Source organism: Pezoporus occidentalis, unplaced genomic scaffold, assembly GCF_034315485.1.
Source record: "Pezoporus occidentalis ecotype Australia unplaced genomic scaffold, CSIRO_AGI_Poc_V1 ctg65, whole genome shotgun sequence".
NCBI lineage: Eukaryota > Metazoa > Chordata > Aves > Psittaciformes > Psittacidae > Pezoporus > Pezoporus occidentalis.
Genome location: NW_026915998.1, coordinates 157,594 through 177,543, shown reverse-complemented (window position 1 = coordinate 177,543; position 19,950 = coordinate 157,594). Strand labels below are relative to the sequence as shown.

The 19,950-nt window shown below is 48.6% G+C and overlaps 1 protein-coding gene across 1 annotated transcript; it reads right to left on the bottom strand.

Annotated features, from left to right (window-relative positions):
• Window positions 1-6,935: 6,935 nt before the first annotated feature.
• Window positions 6,936-19,664, bottom strand: LOC134175035 (uncharacterized). The gene is made up of 11 exons (XM_062640465.1): window positions 19,578-19,664; window positions 15,785-16,176; window positions 13,652-15,106; window positions 12,712-12,804; window positions 12,043-12,147; window positions 11,289-11,398; window positions 10,751-10,945; window positions 9,364-9,526; window positions 8,312-8,477; window positions 8,046-8,140; window positions 6,936-7,435 (listed from the first exon to the last, which is right to left on the bottom strand). The coding sequence occupies exons 2-11, from the start codon at window positions 15,939-15,941 to the stop codon at window positions 7,350-7,352; spliced, it is 2,625 nt and encodes an 874-aa protein (XP_062496449.1). The 5' UTR covers window positions 15,942-16,176; window positions 19,578-19,664; the 3' UTR covers window positions 6,936-7,349.
• Between the last annotated feature and the right edge of the window lie 286 nt (window positions 19,665-19,950).

Here is a 19,950-nt window from a genome sequence, read left to right as displayed (position 1 = left end):
CTTTGGCCTCTGCTCCTGAGATAGTCAAAGTCTACCTATAGCTTGGGATGGGACATGGGTCGGTGGAAAAGGCAGAAGCAAAGGCCTGGTTAATTGGGTGTCAATCAGCCAAAGCAAAACCCTTTCATCTTGGTGCTTTTGAGAGCACAGCATCTGAAAACACAACCTGCAGTTACTGTCACACTCACCTTGCTGCATTCTTCCTGGTACTCCTCCCAGGTACACCAAGGGCTTGGGGTTATTAGTACACAGCCACCAGATAATCTGGTTTATTGCTTTGGGGGGAAATACCAAGAACAACAAAGAAACATCATGTTTTGAAATCCTGGGCTGGATCCTCAGCTGCTCCACAAAGCACAGCATGGGCCTGATGGCCAAGGCGTGGTACCCAGACAAGAGCTGGACAGCAGGTTGCCCAGAGAGGTGGTGGATGCAGCATCCCTGGAGACATTAAAGGCCAGGCTGGGTGTGGTTCTGGGCACCCTGATCTGGTTGAAGGTGTCCCTGCTCATTGCAGGGGGGTTGGACTGGATGAGCTTTGCAGGTTCCTTCCAACCCAAGCTGTTCTATGGCTCTATGAACCTCTCATGGTCAAGAGCCACATGGAGCCCCTGGTGTTTGTGCCAGCTGAAATGCTGAATTTACAGAAGAGCTCTGAGCTGAGACTCGGAATAAGTCAGGACAGAGCGAGCTGGGTGACAGCAGCTGGGCACTTCACCAGAGCAGAAGTTGACTGTTATCTTTTGCTGCGTGTCTCCCTTGTAATTCATGGTGCACCTGAAGTTGTTGGTTAGGAGCAGCGGTAGGAATTTGTCTACCTAGGAAATGAAATCAACTGTGGGAAAACTCTTATAGGGAAAAGCAGCCATCTGGAAATGGAGCTTCTTGAATCATAACACGAATTAACAGGATTAACTTGTGACTCCATCATATTCTTCCTTTCTTCCCCAACTAGAAAAGCATCTGATGGCTTCAGGACCTTCACTTCCTCTTTATGGCACTGTCATAGCTGGGGCTGAGAGAGGAAGGGCTGCATCTTCGGGCAGGGGTGGTGGCTTTCTCAGATCACTGTATCCCCCCAGCTCCATTTCCATGGTTGCTGGCATCTCACTACCACTGGGGTTTGGTTTATAACTGACCATGTGTGTGAGGGCTTGGTGACTCCATGGTGTGTGTGTGTGTGTGCGGTTTCTGATGGAGGTGATCGTGCACCTCTGGCTCTGTCGGTGTAGATGCTGAACCCATCAGCTCTCTGTTCACACTCAGCATGCATTGGTGGGGTGTGGACATTCACAAAGACAGGATCCAGCCCCCCACATTGGTCCTCTCTCTACTCAAAGGATCCCACAGCAGCACAGCCTTGGGTCCCCCCAACTTCTCGCCCTACATACTGTATGGAGGATGATAAGCAGATGGTGCTGCAGAGCAGCATGACCAAGGGGTCATGTTGGGGGCTGGATGGGGAGGTCTGTCCTGTACATCCAGTTCAGAGCTGCCTCCAGCCATGGTTCAGTAGCTCTAATAAATACCTCCCCTGAAAGCCCACGGTGAAAGGTTCAGAAGTGTTAGTTTGTGTGAGAATCGTGTTTTCATTCCTGCCTGGAAAACACAAAGAGAAGATCTCACTCGTGTCATTATCTCTAGATACCAAGAAAACAGGAATTTCAGCAAATTCTTCTGCTCTGGCCATGGGACAGATGCCGGTGTTTAGACAGTTATCCTGAGATAGATATGCCTGTCTCTGGAGCTGCGGGACAGAGACACTGCAGTCCCTGCAGGGCCATGCCCAGGTGTCCTTGAGGAACCTCCGATTCTCCACGTTCTGCTGCAGAAGCAGAAAGCCTGTCTCACAAAGCAGCCTCTTTTGGCTCTGTGCAGCTCCCAGAGGAGCAGGACTTGTAGGCTCCCATCCCAAACACTCTCTACCTGAGCTCCTCCATTCTCAGACCCTGTTTTCATATTACCCACCCAGCAGGAAGTAGCATGGGCCTTTCATGAGATGTTTATTGGTGAGTTTCAGTAAACAGCTCTGAATTCCTTCTCTGGAATCAATTACAGGAGCAACCTTCCTCCTTTGGCCTGACTGCCAGTTCACACCAAACAATCGCTCTCTATTCGCTGATCCATGTAACCAGTTTCTCACCGTTACGTGTTTCACTGTGACCTTATGCAGTCAGTGACAGCACCCTGCATTAGGAGGATGTGCCCAGATTGCCTTTCTGTGCACCGTTCTTGGGAACCTGAAGAATGGGTAAGTCCCAGCAGTGCTGACTGCCCCTGGCCAAGCTCACCGTATCTCCCCAGTGCCCCTAACCACTGCGGCACCCTTTCCCCTAAGGCGCCTGTGCTCCCACACTAGGTTATCAGATCTTACATGACCCAAGGGGGACCACAGACCCCGTCCTCCTTCTTACCACCCCCTACACTTGCTCCAGGCCCTCCTTGCCTGCTGCTGCCAGCAGCTTCGCTCCCATGCAAAACAAACCAAGTCCTAAATGGTAACACAGGAGTCTCCTGTGGCCATAGGGGTGGAGGAGGAATAAGGAAGGAGCAGACATAGCACCTTGCTATGGTTCTGGGTGTGAAGAAGAAACCAAATCCAGAAGGCAGCATTGGCCATGATGGCTGGGACACGGGATACAGGCTTGCTTCTCCTTGTGGTGGGGTTTCCATAGACATAATTCATAGAATCTTTGAGTCTCAGGTCAGAAGGAACCTCAAGGATCGTCTGGTCCAGCCTTTCTTGGCAAAACATGACCTATACTAGATGTCCCAGCATCCTGTCCAGCCAGACCTTAAAACTGTCCAGTGCTGGGGAGGCCACCACTTCCCTGAGGAGATGATTCCAGTGGTTGACTGATGGTCCAATTGATGTAGATTATGTTCTCCATCTCGCTTCCAAGCTCTAGCTCTCCAAAGACACAACGAAGTGTGAGCCAAAGGAAGCTAACGGCCTTGTCCGTATCTCTTCAGAGCTAAACTGGTATTAAACAGAGCCACTTTGGGGGTTCATAACTGAAGACCAGCTTTACGCAGCAGCTGGTGGATCCATTGAGGTTGCCTTGGCTGTGATGCTACAGGTTTTGGTGACTTTTTAACTTTCTGGGTGTGCTTTGCCCTGAACAGCACCATTCATTCCATCTCTTGAGGAAGTGAGTCCCAGCAGGTCTCTGGCAAAGGGTAAGAGTGGGGTAAGGGGGGTGCAGCGAACACAGGAGACAGGTTCCTTTTCCTGCTACTTTGCACAAAATTACATTTAAACCATGCATTGATAAGATGCAATTTGGTGGAGTGATGACCTCTCCACTTGTTGGAGATGCCCTTTCCTCACTGATAAGATTATCAGAGAGATAAAATGAAATAATCAAGCAGTGGAAAAAAAACAAGAAGGCAGGAGCTCAACTGACTTCTGAGCAAGTGCCAGGAAGGGAGGTGGGGGCAAAATGAGGAAACCCACCCACGGGAGAGATCTAGGGACAAAGATGATGTGGTTCACATCCTTCACCCCTAGCTCAGTTAGAAACTAAAGGTGTGGTTGCTCATTGCTGATTCCAAGTTGGAAATGAGCCTTCAGCAGTATATAGCATCTTGTAACAGGAAACACAGCAAGAGGTGTTAAATATTAGCAATAGCCCTAATGAAAGGACCTTGTGTTTCAAGAGCTTGAATAAAGGAATTGAAGGCTCTCGCTGTTGATCTAAGGGACGTGTGTTTCTTTCCCTCTAACCCTGCCCAAGCAGACCCAGGGCAGTGCAGACCCAGGGAGTTGGGGAATTCCCTGGGAAGAACTGTGGAAACACGATAAGGGAGATATTGCTGCAGGTCCCCACCTTCTTGTGCTGGGTTTACGGGAAACAAAGACCTGTTATGGAGCCTCAACACGGTGCTGCTTGTTCACATGGGGTTGGTGACTGAACAGTTTCCCTTGTCATTATAACTGTTCAACACCCAGTGAAAATCCTGTCTTGTATTTGGCTAAACATGATGTACACACCGAAATCCCAAGGGATCCCTGGAAATCTGACAGCCAATGCTGATGCATTGGGCAGGATCTCGTCACATGCGCTTGGGATTTAGAGTTGTTGCTATAGGGAATACAATGAAATTATATCAAGTCATATCAGAATGGTTTGGGTTGGAAGGGACCTTAAGGATCAACAAATTAAACCCTCGTGGGGGCAGCTATGGATGACTACCTTGGGAAATCTGGACTTTCCTTTGGCATTTGTTGAGGATATCGGCTGGGCATCAGCTCCCAAGGCAGATACGTTGCCTTCAATTGGTTTTACAGTTCCTCCATTCCCATGGTCTTGCACATGCAATTGGGTATTTCTGACCAACATGACTGGAGGTTATGGAACAACAGGCTTGCTTGTCAAGAGGAGAATCATGATAAATTCCAGGCAAGCCACCAAAACCTTTATGTTATCGTACAATAATTCTAATTCACAGCATTTGAACAAAAAGGCTTTGTCATAACGGGGATTCACCCCAATACATTTGGTAAAGCAGCACCGAGACAACACAAAGCTAATTTATTTCCTTGTTTGTGGCAGAGAGACATGTGCTTGTTCCCAGCACGAACTGGGGGAAGAGGAAGGAGATTGTGTGGTTTATTGTGTTAGATAAAAACATTTACTTCCTTTTTATCACGCCACACCTGATGCTGGAAAACATGTACAGTGCAACCACCTCTCTCTAATCACTTCTTGTAAGTCATCAGAGCACATGAGATGATGAGTATCAAGGTAAGAAGCCCAAATATAGTGAATGGTTTTGTGTAATACCATTTGTTTCCTTTGTTTACCATACAAAATCAATGCATGAGCCCCCATCTTTACATCTCTGGCCTACACCTTGCCCATAGGTGCAGATGGTTTATTGATTTAATTGTGCTCTGCCAGTAATCCTTTGCCTGTTGTCAACAGAAACCACCGTTCATGGTCCTCCGTCATCTGAAGCCAAGAGGCTCCTGTAATTTTCTCATCTTGTTCTATTTATAACGTAAATTATAGATTTGTCCACAGCTCTGAATCTACAAAATACTTTCTATTTCAACCCCTGTTTTCCCAATCACCACAATGCTCTCAAGTGCTTTCCTCAGGGGCTGAGACATCCCAGTCTTGCTTTACCTGCTACATAGCAGCAGTGCATGCTTAGCGTGCAAGGTCCCAGGAGCCCACAGCCCTCATGGGTGACTTTTCCAACTGGACAAAGCCTGCCTTGATTTACCCAGCCCTGGTCTGTTTGGTGTGTGCATGGGCCACAGCCGATGGGGAACTCCACGTCCTTCCCCTGAGCTGAAATGTCCTGTGTCACCACCATGGCGAGGGTCTAACACAGGCGTGCAGTTGCAGAGGTGACAAGTCAAGAAGGAACTTTCTGGCTTTATTTGTACCAAGATTTTATGGCCAGTATTAAAAAATCCAAACTGATTTGCTTGGAGAGGTCAAGTAGTTTTTCAAGTATTAAAGTATTAAAGCATGAGAGAAGTCCCATGTTGTGGGACTTCACCACATCCTTAAAGTTAAGTCTCTGCTGGGTGGCGGTGGACCTCAGTGGGCACTTAAATGTGTTTATTGAATAAGGGCTTATCATAGAATCCTAGAATGGTTTGGGTTGGAAGGGACTTTAAAGCTCATCCAGTTCCAACCCCCTGCCACGGGCAGGGACACCTTCCACTAGAGCAGTCTGTTTGGCTGCCATAAGGTATGTGCAGGGAGGACAGCATGACTTCATTCTGCTTACAGATGCTGGCACAGGCTGGGAAACCACAGGAGGTTGGGAATGCCCGTCTGTGCCCGAGTGGAGTGAACAGGGGCTCTTCAGCCCAGGAGCAGAGGGTACCGGTGGGTTTGCAGGGTCAGAGGGCTGTAGGGTGAAGGGGAGCCTGTGTTCAGACCCAAGGAACAGCCTCCAAGGAGTTTTAACCAGGGGTTTGGGGAGCTGCTTGAATGAAACAACATCCGTCACCTGGAGCCGCAGCAAAAGCTGCTATTTATGGTGACTCCTGAGTGCAAACTAAATAGCAGGCTGCACCTCGTGGAGGATCAGATGGACAACAACCCTGGTGCCAAAGCAAGCTGAGCACGGTTAAAACCGGAGTTACTGTTTACATGTTAGTAACGAAGCGTAGGAGGAATCCAGCCCCAAAAAGCTCCCAGGTTTGGCTGCTCAGGTCCCAGAGCCGTGTCGGGTGAGCAGGGAGGGAGCAAGCTCCTGCCCATGGGTGTAAGGGGGGATGTGATTTGAGAGAGAAGCCCATGCACAAGACAGAACAATGCTCTAAAATGATAATTAAGAGAAGGGAAGAAGCTCGTCCCGTGGCTGGTGGGAGGTGGCACCATGGCTGTGCCAAGGGAACAACCTCCCTGCCCAAAGCAGGAGGGAGGAGAAGGAACAACTGTAGGGAACTGGCAGAGATCTGCTGCTTGGACACTGCCTCCAGTACAGGAAAAAACATTACAGAAACCCTCCAAATCTGTAATGCACATCCCAGCGCTTTGGGGCCAGTGTCCTGCCTTCAGGTCCTAACTCATTGTTTCCTTGGTTGGGGTTTGCCTTTATTAAGCCTGAATTTCCCTCATCCTTGGCTCCCCTGGGTCTTATTTGTTTTGGGGGAGAGGAAAGTTCTGTCCTCTGCTCTTGGCAGAAAGCTCCCTCCCCGCCATGCTATGTTGCACAGGTCCATGTGCTTGGGGCTTGGCCACAGACCCACATCGCCCTCTGTACATTGTGAGGAGCTGAGTGCCCTGAGACCAGCTGGGGACTCACCTGGGCCAAGCAGGGAACGGCTGGGGAGATGCCAGAGGATGACAGGGAATGACTTACTCTCTGAGAGCCCTCTGTTAGAATCCTGCCTTCCAATATTTATTCCTTCCTCTAGCGTTCAGCCATGGAGCTTGCAATAGCTTGGTGGAAAAATCGAATGAAACTTTATGTTCCAAAAAGAGGATTTATTTAATGGATTTTAGCAGTTTAAAATACACAGATCCGAGTGCTATGGAAGGGGATATACAAGCAGGGATGGACTTCACAGTTCAAGGCATTTAGGAAACAGACGCTCTGGGAATTCCTGCAGTGAGGCATCAGCTCCCGGTCCTGCCGCACTCTGTGGGCAGGTCCTGGTGGTTTCAGGCACTTACTGGAGAAAACAATAAATAACCACAGAAAGCTCCCAGGAGAGAGGCTGGGTGCAGAAATGCTGCTGCTTCCCACGGAGGTGGGGGCTTGATTCTAGAGAAGGTATGGCTTTCACAGCGCCACGTCCTCCAGTGAGGCTTGGGATGCTTTGTGTCCTTCAGCGAGAGCAGGCGCTGCTCCTTTGCTCAGGGGCCGTTTCCTTCAGTTCAGACTGCTCTATTCTTCACTCTTTCAAATATCTGCATCACTTTGCCTGCTGGTATGCAGCCTTCTCTCACGATGGTGATGCCACCTTCCCAGAAGAAGAAAGAAGTCAGGATAATCCCCAAAGGATGGAAGAGATGGGATATAAAGGAATATCTTGGACCAGGAAAGCCATCCAAGTGCTCAGGACAACCAAATAATAAAGTTGTGTAGCAAGAGGACCAGAAAACTTGTTGCAAAGCAAACCCACCTCCTGACACTGACCCTACACTCTGTTCAAGGGTTTAGTTTTCCACCAGTGAACCCCTCTCAGATGACAACCCACATCCAGCTAACGACACCTCAGCTTGTGCTGTTATGTCATTGTGGATGAGCTTCATTCTGGTGGGCTGCAAGGAGCATCCACCCTTCCTCTCAGAAGCATCCACCCTCCCACTTGAAGCATTTTTGCTGTTACAAGGCAGGTTTTGCTTGCACAACCGTGTTTCTCCTCACTGCCTTGTTCTCTGTCAACACAGAGGTCTTCCAAGGACATCTTTTGTTTGTTCCTCTTCATCAACATGTTTGGAAATGTCCAGGCACCAGAGAACTGTTACTTTTGGAGCATGCTGTGCTGCCAGATTGATACTACTGAAAGGGTTGGAAACCTCCCAGGAAAATGCACTTGCTGACATAGAAAGGGTGGTTCTTATACTCACTTTCATCAATCTTTGTGCAGTTGACCACAGTGGATGCCACCACCTCATCAGATTCTCCATCACACAGGACACCCTCCAGCTTATGGCCAAGACGCCTGTAGGGGGAAAAAAAGCAACAACACTGCACAGTACTTCATATTAGATCGTGCCAAAGGTACCCTCCATGCAAGGCATCAAATCGTGGTCTATACACCACCCAGATGTGCTGGCCACCCTTTAACAGTGGCTTGCACTGCAACAGGAGTGCTGGTGAGCAGGGTACTCACGAGATGACCATGTCATGGTGTGTGCTGTCAACCTCCCCACTGGGATTAGCAGACGTGATCGCCAAGGGCCCTGTCATGTCAATGAGGTGCACCAGGACAGTCAGGTCAGGCACTCTGATCATGATGCTGTCTTGAGTTCCCACTCTGCTGTAGCCTGCTCCAACCCCTTGAAAGAAAGACAGGGAACGTTGGCAGAGGCAAGACTTGGCACAATGCCTGGTGTAGCATCAGAGGGATACCTACTGCTTCCTTTGCAAGTGGCCCTGCTCCATACTCCAATTCTGATCAGATTTCTTATCAGAAATCCATGAGAGCAGCTGTAAGATCTGGGGACTAGCTGGGTTAAAAGGAAAAGACTGATGTCTGGAAATCAGCACAGCTTTTTTCACAGACATAGGATCATAGAATCATGGAATGGGTTGGGTTGGGAGGGACCTTAGAGATCATCTGGTTCCAATCCTCTGCAGAGCAGGGACACCTTCCATTAGGGTCTGACTTCTTGTGATCATTGTCTACCCTCCCACTCCTGTCACACTCCTCTCCCTGTTATGCACCCTTCACTCCTGCTGTCTTCAGCCTGTAATATTGTCATTGATTCCCAGAAGCCAGGTTTGAGTGAGACATACACTGCTCACAGTGTTGTGACTTTGTCCATAGGATGGGAAGGAAGAGGCAATGAGAAGTGGTGCACATAGGAACCTTGTCCCCGTTGGGACTGCTCATCCATCTGATGCTCCACCCAGGGTTTGCTCATTCCCAGCTAACAGTTATGGGCTTGAAGGAGGTGACCCTCCCAGGCTGATGAACCTCCCTTGCTTCAAGTCTGCCTGAGTTAAAGAAATCATGCTGCTGGCTCACATGTTCACGAGTCATTGCAGTGCTTTAACAGCCTCTTTAACATTCACCCAAGCATACAACAGCTTCAGAGATGATTTCTGGGGATAAAATGAGCATAATTTCTCCCCATTGACATCCAGAAAGTTTTGTGGATGGCAGACCTGCTGTGCTGAAAACATGAAAGCGGGAGAGAAGAGCTGTGCTGTTCATCTCACCTAACTTCTTCAGCCACTCTCCTTTCTTGATGATGCAGCCGATGCCACCAGGGTAAACGTTTTCCATGAATTCCCAAAGCAATGGGCTGATGGGGGGAGCAGCTGCTCGCAGCTGTTCCAGGTTTGAAATAAAGATGCAGATGGGCTTCTCCTGAGGCCTGTCCTGCAAAAAACAGGAATAGAGGAAGGGAAGAAATAGATGAAGACAGAGTTTGCATTGAGAAGATGGAAGCCCACAGGAACCCTGGTTTATGTGCTTCCCAGGGTCCAGGAGCTCCAAGGAAGTAAGATGTCATCTCTACTCCAAATGCTGAGCACAGGAGGGGGCTGGATGCTGTGACTGATGCCTCAGCTCAGATCTGCATGTGCAAACTGAATAAGAGAGAGAACAGTGGCCTGCTCTTGGGATCTTGGTGAGATGCATCCAAATCCTCTGCTGTAGACACAACCAACACAGGACCACTGACGCTCTGCTCTTTATCAGTGCTTTTAATACCTTCTACACCAGGGCCCTGATCCTCTTCTAACTTACACTGGTACAAATCAAGGTCAAACCCACCAATTAATGACAGGATAATGGAAGGGAGAGCCTAACCCCTGCAAACCAACACCTACACAACCACTTCATCAGTGCCTTGAAATAAGCTTGCTGTAAAATGAACAGTGATACGGAGGGAACATAAAAAGAGCTCACAAAGCAGTGTCCTTTCAGTCCTCAACTGACATTAGTTTCAGTAGGGCCAAATGACTAAGGAACTGAGCATGTATTTACATTCTGTTTATATTATCTCATCGAGAGGGAAGGTTAGCATTGGCATCAAAGCAGGACAGAAAAGACTGCCTTTGTTGCTGATGTTCACACTAAGTGCCAGCTGAGATAGTCTGTTATGCTTATTTCTCCAGGCTAGCCAGGAAATTGCCTCATGGAGAATAGACAGGGCCAGGCTGCAAAAGTTGTATTGAAGCTGCAAAGTTTGGGTCTGATTCCAGCACTGAATGTCTCCAAAAGTCTGGGGGAATTTAGAGCTGGGATTCTTATTCAGCACTTCGTAAGACAGAGAGGACAAATAGAGGTTTGGATCCACTGGTGATAAGCATCGGGGTGGTTCCAGTTTGGGTTTGTGCTTTACCCCCCAGTGAAGCAGGATGTAGATGTCTTATCCCCACTGCCCCACACCCAGAGCAGAGGGTGCTTCACCCCATGTTGCTCAGCTCAGGAAATGGGCCCTGACTTTTTGGTTTGGCTGCTCATAAACTCCATCTATAGTCAAATTCTGAGGCTTAGAACAACTTGAAATAAGGGGCTCCCCTTTCTGTTCCTGTACATAACTCATCTATAGGACATAAACAGAAGCCAAGTAACAAGAGGACAGCCTTGTATTCACACCTTGATTCTGTAGACCTTCTCGATGGCTTGAGGGTGTTTGCAGGAGGCTGCCAAAGCATACACAGTGTCTGTTGGTACCCCACATACCGCCCCTGTGTTCAGCAAGTCAGCAATGGTCCTCAAGCCACTTGTACAGTGGGACCTGGGGCAGATGCAGGGTGGAGGATCCTTGGTGTCCTTCTTGGAGCTTTCAATCTGGCAATAAGCAGGAGGCAACAAATCCATTACAGTGGGAATAAGGAAAGATGAGACAGAGAGTAGGATACAGTCCACCCAAATGCAGGTACCTCACTGTGCTATGCTGCCTTGATAGCCAAAACGCATAAGCAGCACTTCTAAGGATGTTCCACCTCAAGTAGGTGAGATGAATTACAAGGCAGAAGTGATTACTTCTGTCCCAGTAATAAAGACAAAGCTCAGGTGAGGATTCAGAGGAAGAGAAATTCCATGGAAATCTGAAATCCCTTAGGTAAGATCGAAGAACTTGGGTTATCCCTCCTGACCAGGGAAGCTACACCATCATGCAAAAGTGTCTTACTGTGAACAGTGGGGTTCCCATCATCATGAGATCCTTCCCAAACATGTTGTTTGCAAGTGATGCTGTGGCTCCGTAGAAGCAGATGATGCTGAAGATGCTCAGCATCACAACTGGGAAAGAAAAAACAGAGTCAAAGGCAGGAAGGGTTTTATTTTCTTCTCTATCTCATCACTTCCCAGCATTGCAAACTTACTTCAGTCTTTCCTGTCATGCACCATTTTCAGTCCAGCATACTTGTAGGTCTAAAATTCCAAGGCATTTCCAGCCTTGCCTACCTGTGCATATTTTGCCATATGGCTTTGGGTTTTTGTTCTGGTGGAAAAGCTTTTACAAAGCATCTTGCTAAAGCACTTAACGTCATTACAAATGGAACTGTCACTTGCAGCAAAGCCAAAGTTTCAACAGAACTACAGCCTTTCACACCAGTGGCACATTTAGCTCATCCCAAGCCTTAGCTCACAGAACAGCTGCTAGCAAGAAGGTCTGTACAGAACCTCAGGAGGTTGACTTCATCCAGCACTATCAGCCACATCTAAATGCTTATTAGGAAGCTCAAGGACCTGTGGATGATATGAGGAAAGGTTTCCTCCTCCAATCATGGAGCTGAGAGGCCAGTCTTGTAGGGAAAGATGACACACTCTTCCACTTGTGTTTTCCCATGCTGAGCTTATGCAGAGAGTTGTTCCTCAACCAGGGACCCACTCACTGCACTCTATGGGTGAAGTTTTGATGATCAAGTTCACCCAAAACTCACTTTCAAATGGCAAAGGGAGTTTCTCCAACGTAAAGAGCAGAAAACAAATGGTCAAGAGCTCCATTGCAAGGGTCATGCAGAGAAGCACCACGTTAAAAGTAGACGCTGTGAAAAGAAATGGAAACAAGAGGGAACCACATCAGAGAATGGACCATAAAAATGTATGTGAAACAGCAGAAGAGTTCCTAAATCAACTTAATCTTATCTGATTAAACCGAGCAGTGTGTGGCCTGACTTCCCTGTTCATGGAGGAAGAAAGGCTTGGCTACGGCTCATTCAGCCTTCAGCTTTCAAGAGACAAGCTGCCAAACCCTTAACCTGCCAGTACACTGTGCTCACATGGAAAACACTTCCTGGGCAGCCAAGACTCTGATTTACAGCAGCTGGACCATGGATAAATGCCAAGGGCCCAGTCCATCTGACACTTTCACCTCACTTGAACCGTTTATTTTCTTTGAAATGTTCTTCCGTTCCATTATGACTGGTTCTTCTAAGCTCAAGTCAGCTTCTGTTACTTGCTGTGGGCAAAACACTTGAGTTCTTCCTTAATCGGTGTGACAGAGAGATCTGAGACTCTTGTGCGTCTCCACCACAGAACAAACATGATGGGATTAATGCTCTGACCCAATTATCCTGCAGCAAACAATCACACATGGCTCTGAGACTTACCTAGAACAATTAGAAAAGCATTGAGCACCAAAAAGGCAACGGAACCTGCAGTGAATCCTTCGCTGTTCCCTGCACTGATGTTCACCAAGTGGCCTGAAATAGGACCAGAAGATTGGGTTGTGAGCAAACCATCATGTGCAGCATAACAGAAGAATGACATATCTGCAGCTGGACTGACCACAGTCAGTCATCTCAACTCAAAACAGTTGATGGTGGCCACTATAAAGAAAATCATCCACATCCAAACCCATTGCTTCTGAAATGCAAAACATTTTAGGTATTAACTGCAGGACTGAGGGTGGTTATCCAGAAAAGGTGATGATTTTGCCTCCAGCTTGTAATAAACAGGGTCTGGCTGAAAACATTAACAGCTTCTTGCCATTACCTCTTAAGCAATAGCTTTAACTTTCCCCACAGGTGCTCATTTTAATAGGACTTGGCATTGAGATTCTATGAACATGCTGCCCACCTGGAGCCAAATAAGGCTTTTTAAAGCCCAGGCTCAGCATTCCGAGCTCTTCTTTCATGGCTATGAGTAACTGAGTTCCTCTAGGCTTCTGAAGGATAAATCCATGAACTTGGAGCCTGCCACTGCCTGAAAAGCATCTCCCGAATTGTTATTCTGGGATAACGGTGCAGAAACAGTCTGAGTGCTGTCTCACAACAGCTTAGCAGGAACATTTTGACCTCTGTTGGGTTGAAGGCACAGCTTGGACTCCTGTAGCTGTGAGAGTACCAAGTGACAGCAGCAATGGCAATCGATTGCTTGAGTACAAGCTGGGATGTGCAGTCATTATCTATTTACAAGGAGAAATGCTGGTAAACCTGGTGTCATTGAATCTCCTGGGAGAAGGAATTATGTTAAAGAAAGTAGCCTGTAATTTCCTAAAAACACCCCTTTTTTTGAGAAGGCAAAGTAATCATCCTGACCTTGCATTACCTGCAAACCGAAGCCAGGTCCATGCTCCCCAGAAGGCAGAGTAGCAGAACGGAAGAACACAACCGAACCGTCTCCCTCTTTGAACCTGGATCCTGCAGATGTAGAGCTGCATTATGGCTCCTGGGATGAGCACGGATGGTATGGAGAGTTGCTGCCTGCTGGGCTCACTGAAGCTACCCTGGATGGCAGAGACTGCAGCCAGGCCATTGCAGATGTAGAACAATGCATCTGGCACTTCAGCATTGGTGCCACTTGGGAAGTTCTTGGACCTTGTGAGGTAGGTTTTGGCAGCCATCAGCGTGGTTTGCAGAGCTGAGCTGGACATAGCCTGCATGCCAACTGGAATCAAGACCTTCTCCCCGATGGAGTTGATAAGGGTGGCAAAAGTGGCATACAGTGAGAGAGCAGTGCAAAGGCTGCAGGCAGCCCCCAGGAACAGGTAAGCACCTGGCATCGGGATCTGATGGATGGAGGCTGCTGTGAGGATGATGAATGAGGCGTTTTGCAGCATCTCCAGGGTATCTTTGTGGGTCGACATCAGAAAGAGCATGCAGGCAATGGCCAGGAAGAACCACCCTCCAAACATTCCTAGCCTGCTTTCCTCAGCTTTGGACAGCCCGAGGAAGGTGTTGACTATAAACTCTTCCCATGACATCACCAGCCAGTAGATGCTGTGGACACCAAGCTTGGTCGTGTGGTAGACATCACCTCTTAGATAGCTGTAGAAGCTGGAGAGCAGCTGGCAGCTGGAGATGATGGATATCCACGCTGCTCCCACACAGAAGGTCTTCATGTACCCAAAGAAGTAAAAGGCAAACATAAAGGCAGAGATGGTATCGCAGATGTTGCCTAGGGCCATGGGCTCGGCATACTTTGTATTCTTCTTCTTTTCTTCCCCAATGGCCTTGGAAGAGCTCCTCTGTGCTGACCCCAGTAGCAAGACATTGAAGAGAGGATGCCCAAAGCCTGGAAGGACGTACCGTTGTGTGATGCCCTTCAACAGGAGAGCCACGGCTCCATACAACCCACAGATGACGATGACAATCTCAATGACACCAGATACTACCAGGGCCCACTGGCCAAACAGGGCAACCGCTTCAAACACCAGAGCGAGTGCGATGGCCCCAAATACGAAGGGCATGATGTAGTTCACTGTGGCTGAGCAGAAGGACAGGATGAAGGAAATGGAAATGTAGGCCACCAGCCCAGCCACCACGCTTTGGCTAGAAGAGAGCTGGTCCATGTCAGTGAGCAGGAGGTGGCTGGCATTCCCCGAGGGCAGTGTTACGTTCTGCAAGGAGGGGTACGCGGCCACAATGATGCGTGTAGCCCCATAGCTACTCCAGAGAGCAGAGAAGGTGAAAAAGGCTGTGCCTCCAAGGTGGTCATACTTCCGGAAGGTAAGAAATCCTGCCAGGAGCTGGACAAAGCCTCCAGTCAGGATGAGGTGGACACCTGAGAGACACAATGAAGAGGTCAGGTAGAGTTAGAGGTTAGGCTAAGAGAGAGTTATACTGTTGAGGTGAGTACAGATGACACTAAGATGCTCCGAGAGCTGAAGCACCTCCACTGTGGAGACATGCTGAGAGCTGGGCTGGTTCAGCCTGGAGAAGAGAAGGCTTCAGGGAGACCTTAGAGCAGCTCCAGTGCCTAAAGGGGCTACAGGAAACCTGGAGAGGGGCTTTGGACAAGGGCCTGTAGGGACAGGCCAAGGGGAACGGCTTTAACCTGCCAGAGGGGAGATGGAGATGAGCTCTTAGGCAGAAGCTCTTCTCAGTGAGGGTGCTGAGGCACTGGCACAGGGTGCCCAGAGAAGCTGTGGCTGCCCCATCCCTGGCAGTGTTCAAGGCCAGGTTGGACACAGGGGCTTGGAGCAAGCTGCTCTAGTGGAAGGTGTCCCTGCCCATGGCAGGGGGTTGGAGCTGAGTGAGCTTTAAGGTCCCTTCAACCCAAACCAGCCTGGGATTCTATGAATCGATTCAATATACAGCACATATGTGCATGTGTGTGTGTGTAGTGGGAGTGAAACTGGGTCTTTCTGCTAATATACACAGCACCTACAGTCCAATACTATGAAGCAGTGCTCTCAGGCCAAGTTCACCTCTGGTACCCCCCCTGAGCATCATCACCCACCTGCGAGGATGTCCTCTGCACCCTGTGGCTTGATGCCGGTGTGCACCACAGTGAGGTTCTGCAGGCAGAGCAGGAAGGCGCTGACCACGTTCGCCAGGAGCCCCAGCACTGCCGGCTCGCTGTAGAAGACAGCGGCGAAACCCGCGGTGCTCGCCATGGCCCCTGCAGACACAACAGGAGCGCCGGCGGTCACCCCACCGCCTCACCGTCCCCGGCGTCTAGACCAGCGCTGCCTCGGCGCGGGCACTCGGCCAGCCTTCAGAGCCGTGCCCCTGCTCCAAGCAGGGAGGAACTGGTGACAGGCTCAGGTGTTTCCACCGCGCCTCCCGGCTCGTTGCTCCAGACAAAGGCTCGATTCAAAGCACAGCTTTAGGTGTCTACTTTCCGGAGTCCTATCCAGAAAAAACACACACAACCTATTTAGGCTACGAGGATTTCTGGCAAAAACATGTTTAGGTGCCCCAAAGCGCTGCAGGTGTTGGTGATGGTTCCTGTCCCCTCTCCTCCAAGCTGCTGGAGATGGAGAGCGATGAATAGCCTAACACAAGTGAACAAACATTCAGACAAAACCCACAAGGTATTTTTGAGCCATTCCAGGACGTTTCTTATCCACTGTTACAGACAAACAGGCAGGCACAGCGCACGCATACACAGTCTCCCTTCCAGATGGAATTTTCCAGCTCCATCCCTTTCTTGAAACCCCAGTGACTAAACAGTTTATTTTCAAACCCTTCATATTTCTACCATTAACTCGTCTATTTGCAGGCAGCCCCCACATTTCCATTCCTCTGCACTCCTGGGTACCATGAGCTGGAGTTTTCTCTCTGGAGGTTTTTGTTAGGAAACAAAGATGAAAATAAAACAGCAATGTTCTTGTTATTTTGGTATTTTTGGCACACCAGATGACCTAAAGGAGCTGGAAAAGGAGAAAGTGATGTAGTCTGTTCTCAGCCATTCCAAAAAGCAAGGGAAGCATGCAGCACTGCTATTGACATGGGAAGTGAGGAGTGGAGGAGCACCACCCGGAGAACAGAGAGTTTTGTGAATATTAATCAACCCAAATCCCAGTGTCTGCTCTTAAACACGTAGTATTCATCAGCAGATGCACAGTTTGCAAACACCACAGGCCTCTGGACTGTTGTTCCACTAAACCCCCATGTTTTCCTTTTCTCCACTGATTCTGAAGGATGTGATTTCTCCAGAATGAGGAATGAAGGATAAATTGGCTCCTAATAGCTCTGAACTGATTCAGTGACTTAAACTTCATGAAATGTGGAAATGGTAAAAAACAATCAAGTGAGCCTTGGGGAGGGCAATTCATTAATTCAATTATTTGATTGTGCTAAAGGTTAGGGTTTTTTGGTTCAGAGATATGCTCCAAATCACAGTTCTGCAGGAGGCACAAGCATCTCTATAAAGTACTGACCTGAGGAAGGCCCTAAGACTGCACCTTAGGAAGAGCCGAGCAGTACCTGTGCTGTCCATGATGCTGTCATGCCACATGGCATTCAGATATAAAGAAGCCGTTTGGTTTACATGTTTATACTTGGAAGTGGGCCATGATCTTTACTTCCTCCAGATGTTTTGCTCTGAAATAGATCAGACGGTGGCTTTCTAGGTATGCTGCAACAAGCCCCTGTTTTGAGTCAGTCTCTGGAGGAGGATGAGATGGGTTTCTGGAGGAAGATGGGCTGGCCAGGTGTCTCCCTGGCTTGCAGAAGTGCTTTTCAATTTGCCACAGCTCATATTGGCAGTTCCTGCATAACTAGTGGTTTTAGAGCCTGCAACACACAGCTTGGTTCTGTGAAGGATGTAGGGACACAACTCATAGGGGTGTTTCTCTCTTCTTGCAGTGCAGCCCTTCAAATGATGTCTGGGAATATGCCATATCATGCTACAGAGGTGTAAAGGGAGAGGATGTGAGAGGATTTAGACCAAGATATGGAAAAGGAGGAGGATGAAGGAACTTCATTTGGGAAGAGAAGGGCTTGGGGTTGGAAACTGCTGCAGACCTACTCACAGCATCCCCCACTCTCTGGAAACACAAACTGTGCATTGCTTCCCCCTCTATTTCATGCAGCATAGAGACACATCAAATAACGAATCCCCTCCCGTTGTTGTCTCAGGGGTAGCAGCACTAGTGATGATGTGGGCTGCAGCAAGAAATGAGGCTTCTGCATGGTAACAGGGGTGTTTTCTGTTCAAAGCCTTGTTTGTCCATAGAATAAAACCCCTCATCACTGTTGTCACTTATCTGTTTTGTGCAGCTGCTGCCTCTGGCACTTTGGTAGGACCTGTTTCTCTACATGCGCTAGTGAAAACCAAGCGTGACACCTCTCTGCTCCATGAAACACAGCAAGGAGGCATCTCCCACCAAGCCTTTCCTTTGTCCTCAAGCCTGCAAGCTGGGTGTCCTCAGCTGAGACTGATGCAAAGCAGCTGTTTGGATATTCTGCAAGCAACACAGGGCAGTGTGGAGGCAGAGGAGCAAACCTCTTTCTACCATGTGGGGTTAGCAGCTCTCTGCAGACATGGGGTACCAGCCAGCACAGCCACTGTCCAGGAAACCACAAGGATGGAGATGTCCTCACAGTGAGGAGGACCTGGGGCACTGCCAAGCCTGGCGGATGATGGGGCAGCCTGGGGCGATCCTTCTTTTGCACAAATTCCTCATGCAGCAAGGGCAAAGCCAAAGCCATCCCTTTCCTCAGCCAACCTCCTCCATCTTCTTTCCTTTTTTCCTGCTTGCCCCTGACATTCATCAGCTTGGGGTTTGCAGAAATGGCTTGTGCTGTCCTCCCTCCGTCCTGGCTCTTGTCCCCGCAGCATGAGCCATGCCCATGTGGGCTGCTCGCTGCAGCCTCTGATCACCTTTTTCTTGCCTTTCTTGCAATAATTCCCTTTCCAGAATAGGTCACATTCTTCTGCACCCCTCTTCCACCTCACTGCTATACCTGGGCTTTGCAGACACTGCTGTGTGCATCTGCTTTGCACTGTCGTTTGTGCTTCACCTTGACTTACACTAATGGGAATATTCTGATGTGTGGACATTGCCTCCAAAGGGGGTTGGAACAAAGCTTAGCATGCCATGGGACACATATATAAACACCAATATGTTACATTTATCAGACACTTATTCCCACGTGGCATTTTACTATTAGTTTTCCATCCCACCTTATTAATGATAACAACTGTTTACACAGCTCAAAGGAAACACTGCTTCTCTCCAGATAAACATGTTAAGAAAATGAAATGAAACTGGTTTTGGCTAAGCACATATAGCAAGATTAACAGTGCACAACAATGCCATGCAGCTGGGTTAAATACCCCAACCCTGACTCTCCTCTGATGAAAACCAGCACCAAGTTGCCTGAGGTGCATTGCTGCATCAACAGTGATTAAGGATCTGCCATAGTATTTAGTAGAAGATTCTGGTTTTAAATGCAACCAGGTACCACACCAGGTTGCTGTTCTGTACTGAAGAACCTGCAGCATGTTGAATGGCCCCAGGTTTCACTCTTGGACCGAGCAAAGAGCTATGGCATCCCCCCAAAGTCCAAACATCCACTTGGGAATGAAAAGTCCCAAAGTCTCCTGGCAGCAGCAGCATCCACCTCTGCACTAACCCTTTAGTGAACCCACAGCCCATGGCAGGCAGCATCACAGAGCTGACTATTTAGAAGGAGGAGAGCTATGAAAAGATTCAGCCAAATGACAAAACACTGAATGTATTCAAGAAAAGCACCAAAGAAAACCACCACTGCCTCGCTTCTCCCTCTGTAGCTTGGATTACCTGGTTTGGTGACACTTCAGCTCAATGGGAGGATGCTCTTGTCCCTCTCATTTCCTGGTCAGTACCAGTTTTATAGTCCTCCTCTGTAGGAGGAGCCTGGGGCCAGTTGCTTCACATACTGGCACCTGTAGCATTCGGAGACAGCAATTTCCTTGAACTTTGTCAGTTATTGTCCTAAATCTTTTTTATTTCCTGAAACCAGGGGGGGTTTCCCTTGTGTTCGTCAGAGAAAAACCACCCCTCCTCATCTATTCCCCCCACCCTCTCCGTCCCCAGAGGCTGATGTCATCCCACTTGAAATTCATTTGCAAAAAAACAAAAAGCAAATTGCCTTTCAGAAGCATATATAAACCCTGACACCAAAGCACCTTGC

Excerpts from the sequence above, each read along its gene's own strand:
- LOC134175035 (XM_062640465.1), bottom strand. The coding sequence starts at position 15,941 with ATGGCGAGCACCGCGGGTTTCGCCGCTGTCTTCTACAGCGAGCCGGCA. Across the intron at positions 15,107-15,784 it reads TGCAGAGGACATCCTCGCAG|GTGTCCACCTCATCCTGACT; the intron begins GTGGGTGATGAT and ends TGTGTCTCTCAG. Across the intron at positions 11,399-12,042 it reads ACTCCCTTTGCCATTTGAAA|TTGTGATGCTGAGCATCTTC; the intron begins GTGAGTTTTGGG and ends TTTCTTTCCCAG.